Genomic DNA, 11,385 nt, shown 5'->3' with positions numbered 1-11,385 from the left:
GCCAATCGAGAGTTGGTTGCCCCGCAGACGTTCTGGAATCCGCCATTACGGCCAGTGCATAGGTGCCATTTGCAAGGCACTCCAAACCTCGCACACTTGCAATCCACAATCACGGCGGCTGCACTTCTCACCTCACCGCAGTTTCGAGTCGATAGCCGCCACCATTTTGCATATAAAAGAGTGCTCGCGTACGTGCCGCACTTCTCTCGTCTTTTCAGCCACGATCCGGTCACGATCGGACCCAGACTTGTGCAACACAAACACTCACAGAGCTATTCCGGCCCAAAGCCAATTGGCCAGAAAGCCAGCAAGCCAGAAAACCAGAAAGCCAAAAAGCCGGGCTTGCCCGTGATCAGCGATCAGCGTTCAGCCATCGGCAATCAGTGGCTCAAAGCTCTTGTGGATCGCATTGGGGGCCACCCCAGGAGAGCTTTCCAAAACCCACCACAGGTGCTCGAAAGAGACGTCGCCGCCGCCGCCGTGTAATAAAAGAAGCAATTTTGACTTCGTCTGGGGCTTTGGTGTCAGAGAGGGGTTCGAGAAATTGTGCGCGGCATCGTAGCAAACAGTGTAAATGGAGCTTTGATAGCGATCGGAAGGACAAGACTTGCGCTCCAAGAAGTGTTTTTACCAAAGTGTGTTACCAGGAACCGAATATCGAAATAAGACTCTGAAAAAGTGTGCAGCAAATACCAGCGATCGATCCAGTCCCAAGTCCACCTAAAGATGGCAAAACTGTTCGTGGTTTTTGCCGTTTTGGCTCTGGCGGCCTTTAACGAAGGTAAGGTCTAAAATGAAACACACACGAGTATGTATCTTTTGGCTCGCCGTAGTCATAAGTTTTAATTATCGAACTGCAATTTGCATTTGGCTGGCGGAAGTTGTCAAGACATCAATTAAAACTGCTCGACCGGTTCGGCCTTCACAGAAAACGGAAACAAGAAGGCTGGAAATTGAAAAGCCGTTTTCGAGATGCAGATGTGAGTGGCGTAACCTTGATTTACGCAAAGGACTCGTCCAGCTGTGACTAGTTAGTAAACAACTTTCGTTTTCTGAAGGGACAATCGATTGTTTACCTTGAGCCGCGGAGAAACCCATTCAGCTTGACATTTGAGCTCTGTGAATGCAGTTTTCTGAAACTCAATATGAGTCCCAGTCCGAGCCCACTTGACTTTGACAGGCAGGCCATCGATCATGATTAAAGTCGCAGCATAAACACCGCCTTGTTGCTGCCCGTCAATTAACGGTTATGCAAATGCGACAACTCCCTCGACTTCCACTTCAAATTCAAATTCAAACTCAGATTCAAATCCGAATGCGAATCCGAATCCGATTTGAAAAATGCGAGACAAGTCGGCTGTTGCCAAGCGTCGCGAGATGCAAAATGTCAAAGTTATAGCGCAGGCGCAGCGAGTTTCTAAATTCGCTTTTCGGATTTCAGTTTTGTTTTTGCACCGACATTTATTGGTGTTTCTGCGCTCGGTTCTCTGGTGACATCGTATTTCATAATGCCAAACGTGTTTTTTTTCGGCCAACACACCAGCAACCAGCCCGACCGCATGCCATGTCTCTAAGCCCGGCCAAATCCACTCGTATCTGTATCTGTATCTCTGTAGCTGTATCTGTGTTTTTGTAACAGGAAGTGCCAGGCCATGGCGACATGGACCCAACCCAACCCAATCCAATGCAAGCCAAACCAAACCAAACCAAACCCAACCCAACCCACATTCGCCGTGGAAATTCTTCCGGTTTTGCTACTGCAGCAGCAACTGCACCAGTAACTGCATCCATTTTCATTTTCATTTTCCCCGTTTCGATTTGCAGCCAGTGCCAGCGATCCGCTCCTGCGATTCAAGCGACAGGCCACCACCGAGGAGGCCAAGAAGGAGGAGTCCTTCGAGAAGGAGCTTTGCAAGGACAAGGACGCCGGCGAGTGGTTCCGCCTGGTGGCCGGCGAGGGCGACAACTGCCGCGACGTCATCCAATGTACCTCATCGGTAAGTTCCTCCTGGGTAGCATATACCCTAGTACCTATGGTGGTATGGCAGTATGAAATGGAAAGTGTTTACTTTACTCAAAGTAAAATAATTGCGGATACATCACTTTTGATGATTACCAGATTTACCGATCCCATCTATCTCTATAAAACATACTTAATGTTATCATTTCGTATTTATATTTTGTGTAACAGGGCCTGCAAGCCATCCGTTGCCCTGCTGGTCTGTACTTCGATATCGAGAAGCAGACCTGCGACTGGAAGGAGTCGGTGAAGAACTGCAAGTCCAAGAACAAGGAGCGCCGGGTGAAGCCCCTGCTCCACACAGATGAGCCACTCTGCCAGGACGGATTCCTCGCCTGCGGCGATGGAAACTGCATTGAGCGCGGACTCTTCTGCAACGGCGAGAAGGATTGCTCAGATGGATCCGATGAGAACACCTGTGGTAAGTGCTTTGAACCACTATTTCGTTTTATGGGAATCCTAAGATTTTTTAATAGCCTATAGGCACTCCTTGTCTTTAAAACATTGGCATTTTAAAGTCGAAGCACTTAACAGTTTGGTTGCAAAACCAATTTTATTTGTAGAAGTAATAAAGGCTGTAATTTATACTGCAATTATGCATGATTTATGAACAGCCCGAAACTTAAATAGCAATAATTAGGCAGCAGGGCAACTATTGCCAAGGACCAAACCAATGAAATGGAATTACCAAAAGTAATTGCCCACATATAGCGGATAATGCGGGGCCAAAAGCCCAAAGCCAGTGATCACTCGCTCACATTTTGTGGAGCACCTTTTCATTTTATTTTTTATTTGACATTTGACAACCATAATTCAGTGTGATTCAGCACAAAAAGTGAGGAGGGCGTCAATAGAAGTAAGCCGCCGCCAAGAGTTGTTTATACTTGTAGGATTGGCTTTCCCAAAAGCCCGAGGCTGAGTGTTATTACTCCATCGGCTCAAATGATATAAGCCTCTAAGGGGCAGCACATAAACAATCGATGTTATGTTTCCCTTCTTGATACATCCAAATCCCTTGTCTTTCTCTGGCCGAGCGCCAATCGAAATTTCTTTAGTCATTCCAGTCGCACCTTAAAACCGGTTGACATTCGGGCATTTCGGCATTTGGGCATTTGGGCATATGGGCATTGCCTCAGCGGAGGAGGGACACTTCAAACTCCGAAAGCACTCACGAAAGCACTGACAACGGAACACAAGTGTCTGTACTTGGGTTTTCTTGATTTTTGGAAGGGGTTTGGGGACTCCAATGACGCCCACATGCAGCGGAACCGCGTCTGCAGCACAGATCCCACGAACCGGTCTTATTCATCGCAAAGCCCTTAGCTCCGTCCGATCCCAGGCCCAGCTGAGCCACACTCAGCTCGACTGGCACTCCGATCCCGATCTCGAATGGACAGCGATCTTTGGGTGGAAATGTCAAGTGTGAAATGGAATCAAATGTCAGACACGGCTGGTTGCCAGCTCACAGAAAGGAAGGGGAAAAATAAAGCATGTATGGAAAACATTAAATCGTTAATTAGCAACTTCGTAATAGCGCTAACCTTGGACTTAATAGAAATCAAATCGAAGCAAAACAAAATGCCTCTCCATAGGTGGTTCGATTCATGTGTAAATTAGCCTTACATAAGCGGCTTAAGAGCCACGGTTATTTTTAGCAATTGCAAAAAGCCGCAAAGCTCGCCAAAAGCTAAAAGCGAAAAATAAATACTCACAGTCATAAATACGAAATAATAATACACTATAACAACATAGTAACAAAATATCGATACAGCAGACCGCGCAAATCCGCAACTAATTTATAAAAATACCAATAGCAAGTCCAAACAGCCAGCTAGTACGAGTGCCACAAGTTTGCTCTCATAATTCTTCAGACACGAACGACATTTCCCAAGTGGCTAACCTGGCATATAAACGCTGCCTCAACAAGCCAATTAAATGCCAAACAAATCAGGCAGCCTCGCTTCTGTTGATCCACCTGAGATTGCGATTCGCAGTGGGTATATGTATGTATGAAATGCGAAAATTTGCACTTCTTCTGCTTTTGAAATGCCCAGCCGAGCATAAAGTCCCGCCAATGCCCGCGATCGTAAACAATTGAATAACTCCAGTCCCGGCTTAGCCCACTTCGCCTTTGGGCCCAATGAGGAAGCCCACGTCTCCGGAGTAAATGGCAGGCGATTAAAAGAGCGGTTAACTGGTCATACATGGCAGCCTTTGAAAAGAGCGACAAAGTAGCGAGGAAAGTGCTCCGAAAAAGTTGCTAAATAGTGAGGTGGGAAGGTTTTGCTGGGTAATAGCGATGGAGGATATAACTCTACTATGCAATAGGAAAATGTATTTTTATATGACTTTTCAAATAGTGTCATATTGACAAACTAACATTGACTTGATTCGCGAAGAGGTTTTCCAAGAACTCAATCAACACGTTTGATTAATGAACAGATTCAGCTTAACATGGCTGATTCTCGGAAGTCCGTGACGATCCCACGAAATTCAGCCAAAACAAAGTTCAGCCCAATTTGATTGACTACAATACATCTTAATCTTGGCAACCTCCTCTTCGGTAATAAAGATCCAGCTCACATACATTCGGCAATCTCAGGCAATCTCTGCAAAAATAAATACAACGAGCAAAAGCACGGCCCTAAAAATGGCCAATAATGCCGGGGGATCTGCTGAATACCGAGTGAATACCGATTGAATACCGAGTGAATAGCGAATGCTGAACCGGTCCGGGATGACATAACAGCCGACTTTAACGACAGATTATTGGCAAATATTGGCGAGAAAGGAGGAAGGGGGAAGGGGTAAGGGGTAAGGGGGAAAGAAAGCGGAGCCACCGCACGAAAAGGTCAACAAAGAGGCAGAGCCGGCAAAATGGAAAACACAAAAAACGAGTGAAAAACTTGATGGACAAAACGCTTTGGCCTTTACATGCCGTGTCTGCCATTTCACTTTGGCCAAAACCGAAACCAAATCGAAAATCCAAATGCCAAATGAGACAGCGGCAACAATAATCACGGCTAATATCTTTGGAAACTTTCGCAATTGAATCCGTTTGACGAGCCGGCAAGTGCAAGGCTTACCAATTGAGTGGACCCCACTCGACCCACTCGAGTCAATGGGCCATCATTTGCATTTGGCCGGTACTCGGGCGGCTTATTTTCGGGATGGGTGTGGTGTCATGTTGTGTGGCTAATAAGCGATCGCTCCCTGCATTTCAAAGCGGCCTCGCTTGATGAACAACACTTGAAAATTGCTCAAAACAAAGCCAAGAAAAATCCAAATAATAATGAAAGAAACATATACCTATGTATATAAAAACTCGGATTGTGCAGACATTTTCCATTCACTTTGCGTTTCGATTTTCCCACCTCTCTTGATTGCTTTTCCAGACCGCCTCGGTTCATTGAACCAACCCCTTACCCCTTGTCTTCGAAGCTTTTCCACCTCACAGTTGGCTAATTGCTTAAATATTTATATGAAAAGTTAGTGAACTTTTGCCGGCTAAGTGAACGCAGGCAGAATACTAATTGTCAGTGGCCAATAAAGCCGAAGAAAAGGCAGCGATCGTTGATTGCTTATTTGGTTGGAAAAGAGAATTGTTGGTCAGCTCAAGTTTATTATTATTATAAGCCAAACCAAACTCATATGCTTTATACGATAGTGTATGACAGCTCTTACAATATCTCTAGTCATATGAAATAAATGCATTGCAAGCTATAAAACCCCCAAGCTGCCGTACTAGTTTAAAGAATATGCCTTGCACACCCCACTTAGTTGCAAGACTTCACCTTCAATTCACCTGGTTTGAACTCTCTTTCAAAGTGTACCTTATAAGAACCCCATCCTAACCCCATGTTTCGTACCATTCTCCCCCCACAGATATCGACAACGATCCCAACCGTGCCCCGCCCTGCGATCCCGCCGTGTGCGTCCTGCCCGACTGCTTCTGCTCGGAGGACGGCACCTCAATCCCCGGCGACCTGCCCGCCAAGGATGTGCCCATGATGATCACCATCACCTTCGACGACGCCATCAACAACAACAACATCGAGCTGTACAAGGAGATATTCAAGGACCGCAAGAACCCCAACGGCTGCTCCATCAAGGCCACCTACTTCGTGTCGCACAAGTACACCAACTACTCGGCGGTGCAGGAGACGGCCCGCAAGGGACACGAGATCGCCGTGCACTCGATCACGCACAACGACGAGGAGCGCTTCTGGTCCAACGCCACCGTGGACAACTGGGCCAAGGAGATGGCCGGCATGAGGATCATCACGGAGAAGTTCGCCAACATCACGGACAACTCGGTGGTGGGCGTGCGCGCTCCCTACCTGCGCGTGGGCGGCAACAACCAGTTCACCATGATGGAGGAGCAGGCCTTCCTGTACGACTCCACCATCACCGCGCCGCTGTCGAACCCCCCACTGTGGCCCTACACCATGTACTTCCGGATGCCCCACCGCTGCCACGGCAACCTGCAGAGCTGCCCCACCCGATCCCACGCCGTGTGGGAGATGGTGATGAACGAGCTGGACCGTCGCGAGGACCCCGTCAACGATGAGTACCTGCCCGGCTGCGCCATGGTGGACTCCTGCTCGAACATCCTGACCGGCGACCAGTTCTACAACTTCCTGAACCACAACTTCGACCGCCACTACGACCAGAACCGCGCTCCTTTGGGTCTGTACTTCCACGCCGCCTGGCTGAAGAACAACCCCGAGTTCCTCGACGCCTTCCTCTACTGGATCGACGAGATCCTGGCCAACCACAACGACGTGTACTTCGTGACCATGACCCAGGTGATCCAGTGGATGCAGAACCCGCGCACCATCAGCGAGGTCAAGAACTTCGAGCCCTGGAGGGAGAAGTGCGTGGTGGAGGGCAAGCCCGCCTGCTGGGTGCCCAACACCTGCAAGCTGACCTCCAAGGAGGTTCCCGGGGAGACCATCAACCTGCAGACCTGCGTCCGGTGCCCCAACAACTACCCATGGGTCAGCGATCCCACTGGCGATGGTTTCTTCTAAGTCAGCGATCTTAGCCCCGCGCCCTCTGAGCCCAAACTTTAACTCAAACTTAACCCAAACTTAACCCATACCTATCACACCAAACCCTAAGCCCTAGCCCAACACACTCACTCGATCGATTATCGCCTATTTGAATTTGAATTGCAAGACTTTTACGAGTGTACTCGTACTCTCTATTTGACTGATTTCGAGGATCAAGTCTTTGCTGTGTTACGGTTACGTTAAAACAAAAATGAAATGGAAATTCGACACGGAGACCAACAAAAGATATTCAAAACTGCAAGCCACAACATCCGAACTTGTGTTTACACTCTTTTTTGTAGTTTTACGTTAATTTGTATGTGTATATTTAAATAAAAAAATGAAATAAACGAAAAAACCACAAAAAATCAAGAAAAACCAAATACTGGATTTTTGATTCCTCTACGCTTGTTTCAGCCAGGCCAAATATTTGTATTATCATATGCTAGTTGCTAGCTAGCAACAAAAAAATATTGCTAAGAAGCCAAGAAGAGTAAAGCGTCGACGGCCCATTTTGTATGCCATCTACCCACTGACTTACTAACCAGTTTTTCGGAATTATACGATGTGGAAAAAATAAGACACGAATTTGAATAACAATAACGCGTTTTGGGGCTCAGTTTCGATTTCAGTTGGAGTTCCCATGTGCATTTCATATGCAAATCTCGCCTATGCCGAGACAGGTTTTGGACACCCAACACCCAGCACCCAGCACCCAGCACTCAACACCCAACTCAGCACCGATGGGACCAAAGTGTCGATCCGGTCTAGAATGAAATATATCGGTCTATATTATACGGACATAAAATGACATATGAAAGGCTTCAAGATTCGCTAATTCGTATGCGCACAAATCAATGCAGAGGTTTTAATATGTGGAGATCCGACTGTGGCCATTCGAGGATGGGCAAACAGGTTCTGGGGCTTGGGCTTGGTCTTCGGATTGGATGCGACCCCGCTCCGAGTCGGACTCGATTTGGTGCGGCTCTTTGCGCAATGCAAACACATCGAAAAGCTGCTAATTAATCTCAAGCATTGCAAATTTTCGGCTGGAAATACCAGGCACATATGAATACACATTATATTATATTTATATGCCTTACACCTTTGGCAGCCGAATAAATAAATACGGATTCGTTGTATGTATCTCGCGGTGCGAATGCGACGCATAAATAAGTTTTATCACCCATCAAGGTAAGCGGCTCTCCGCGGCTCAAAAGTGGCCCAAAAAACGAGTTCCCTGCGCTCAGGTGTGTAAGATTGTAACCCGAGCAAACTTTTACTTTTGCGCGCCGAGGTAAGTGAACTAGTTGCAAAGTGGGCGATTTGCATAAATTGCAAGCGAGACGCCGCACAGTGGGACAAAGCTTGCTGGAAAGGGGTCCTAAATTGGCACGAATTAGAAGGATAGAGAGAATGAAACAGGTAGTAAATTGCCGAATCAACGTTTTTGGATAAGTAAATAATTGCCGGACAATATTTCGGACGTTCATAAATGTCATCAATACGAAATGCTCGTAAGTGCTTTTCGCTCATAACCTTTTTATAGCCTCTGGCGAGCTTTCTGGCTTTCTCGTCGCTTAATAACTCATTTCAAATTTGTCAATTTAAAAATATGCATAAACCGAAACTAATTAGCTAATCCTGTTTGTAGGCACCTCAAATTCATAAATATAGAGTAACGTGCCTGGTGGAGTAACCGGTTTCCTTCGGAATAGAATCGAATGCCATAATTTATATTAAACCGTTGACATATGTATACTTTAAAAACAGAATATTCCCAATGCTTTGATTTAAATTTGCAGCTGGAATTTATTGGCCACTGATTTCGTGTAGTGTCTGAAAAGGTTACCCCATTTGCATTAGATTCCTCAACTTTGTAAGCGATTCGTTCCACCGTGCGTCAAGTTGCGCCAACTAGTCGTATACTTAATTCTCGAATATGCTTCCTTGTTCTGGGCCCTCTGTTGATTCATTGGAACGCGTAGGAGGCTGAGCATTGGTCGTTCGGTGACGTCAATGGTGAGGCAAGGTGAAGCCATCAGCTTCCAGCTTCCAGGTGAGTGATAAGTGACTGCCTTCGCTGCAGTTGTCAGGTGATCAGCAGACGCCATTCGCGAAAAGTTCAAACACACAATAATTGCATAATGATGAAGATGGCAATTTAAATACGGATCGCAGCTGATGAGTTTTCAAATGGAAAATGGAAATTGAAAGTCAAAGGCAAACAGTTCGTTTTCGATATGCTGAAGACTGGAAGACTGGCAGACTGGAGATTGAAGACAAACTAAAAAGAAAGTCCGTTGTTTGCTGCAGGCCTTCGATGCTCTTGGCTGCCATAAATTAAACGCTCCCCGCGGATCGGAGCTGAAGATATATGTAGATATAGCCGGCGGAAAGGAGATCCGGCGATTCGGAGGGGCAAGGGCGGAGTGGAGTTATGCAACGCAGCTCGTGTCTTCGTGTTTTATGGTTATGCATTTCTTTCACAGTTTACAGGCTCATCTTCCACTTTGACTTCGGTTTATTGCCTTGGCCACCATTTCCTTCATTAACGATTCCGCTACGCCTGCTTTTTACAAAGAAACCAATTTCTCTTTTCCCCTCCAAAACCATCTTTCTGTATCTTGATTGGTTTTAATATTCTGCTTTCCCAGAACTATTTCGTTTCGCTTGGAAAAGGTCAGCCAAATTAATATAATTATTGAAATTGGATATCTTTTTCAAAGGTGAAAAAGAAAGTAAATTAAATGACTGAAAAATAAAATGGAAATTAATTCTTTTAGAAACTTGTGCTCCTCTTTTCCAAACATTGTAGTAAATCATCATTGTGGAAAATCATTGTAAATGACAGGAATACTCTCTTTAACTCGCTCTAGTAGTAGCAAATCTAAAACCACTCGTAAATTAAATGTATCTCGTATCGTTGTAAATCTCTGATAACTGGGGATTTTTCTTTGTTTATGTCGAGCTACGGATTTAAATAAGTTAGGCAGTTGCTTTAGAATCACTAACGCCAAAGCTGATCATCTTCATATTTATGAGAATCATTAGCGCAGACATATGGGTCCGCCGAATCGCATTTCGTATGCAAAATGATTCGCTTTAATCTGTCGAAGGACTATGGAAAAGCCCATGGGCGTTGCTGATTTGGCCTGGCTGATGGCTCTTTTCAAAGCCAAAGTGTGTCACTCATTTCGATCTCCAATCTCGTCGAATCTCGAGTCTCGAATCGACGACCTTTCCAGCGCCACAGATGGCAGCTGCGAAAAGGCTAAGACGCTTTCAAATTTAAATCAAATCAATGGCAATAAGAGACTAGCAATCGCAAGCAACTAAAAGCAAATCGAAAAATCGAGGGCAACTAAATTATGTAAATCCGTAAAGCCCGTGGAAAAAAATAAGATGATAAAATAAAACGATTTTCACTCTTCAGCTGCTCATCTGTTCATCTGCTCATCGCTTTGGGGTGCCATCATATCATCAACATTTTCACTCTAATTGAAAAACCAGTTTTAACAGTTGATTAAACGGCAAGAAGCAGAGAAATAATAATAATCAGTGCTTTTTGTTGGCTTTCGGTGAGATGCTTCACCAGTTGAGGGATTATATCACCGTATCACCACCGTACCAGCGCGGCTCTGAAATTAATTGCAACTAAGAAAATGCTGCAATCGGCATTTCGCGCCGAAGAAGGTGAACCGCTTTTTGCGGCATCTTCGTGCCAATTGGCAACCTTCACTCCGCCGGCTCTCCAGTTGCACCCAAATTGGCCAACCGCAATTAAAAATACACAATTGTGATCTGAGGCGATTCCGAGAATTTTCCACTGTACACTGGCACTGGCACTCCCGCTGCAGAAACAAAAAATAAAAAATAAGAAATAAGAAATAAGAAACAAGAAAAACACTCATACGCCATGTTGGCCTTTCTGCATTCTCATTTGACTTATGTACGGAGTGCTCTTTAGCGACGTGACAGAACTCGTTTTCAAGTTCAGGAAATAACTATGCAATGTGCTGGAAATACTCGAATAAATTGCATTAACACGCCACCAGTCGATTCCTTCTAGATCGGACACGAATAAAACTTAATTGACATTGTTCTGCGGCTTCTATCTGCCCGCTGGTCATTCTGTTATTCTGTCATTCTGTTATTCTGTCATTCTGCCATTCTGTCGCCCCGGTGATCTGTGGTCAAGTGAACTCAAGCGACTTGAGAAAAAAGCAAAAGTGGTAATATCGAAGAAATACTTGACGTGCCAGCTATGATACTCATGATCGATGTCGTGGAAAATGTCGTGTGAAGGCT

The 11,385-nt window shown here is 45.5% G+C and overlaps 1 protein-coding gene across 2 annotated transcripts; it reads left to right on the top strand.

The window, feature by feature from the left end:
- The first annotated feature begins 550 nt into the window (after positions 1-550).
- On the top strand, positions 551-7,420 carry LOC122618524 (chitin deacetylase 1). Of its 2 annotated transcripts, XM_043795017.1 has the most exons (4): positions 551-781; positions 1,825-1,997; positions 2,192-2,441; positions 5,906-7,420. In XM_043795017.1, exons 1-4 carry the CDS (start codon positions 727-729, stop codon positions 7,051-7,053), a joined length of 1,626 nt encoding a protein of 541 aa, XP_043650952.1. In that variant the 5' UTR covers positions 551-726; the 3' UTR covers positions 7,054-7,420. The 2 variants fall into 2 exon arrangements, with proteins under 2 accessions (XP_043650952.1, XP_043650953.1); XM_043795018.1 differs by lacking the exons at positions 551-781; positions 1,825-1,997; positions 2,192-2,441 and adding an exon at positions 3,912-4,023 and having other exon boundaries at positions 5,906-7,419.
- The last annotated feature ends 3,965 nt before the right edge of the window (positions 7,421-11,385 follow it).

The sequence above is a fragment of the Drosophila teissieri genome, chromosome 3L (assembly GCF_016746235.2).
Source record: "Drosophila teissieri strain GT53w chromosome 3L, Prin_Dtei_1.1, whole genome shotgun sequence".
NCBI lineage: Eukaryota > Metazoa > Arthropoda > Insecta > Diptera > Drosophilidae > Drosophila > Drosophila teissieri.
Note: the sequence above shows the minus strand (reverse complement) of the source record. Positions and strands in the feature narration are given on the sequence as shown.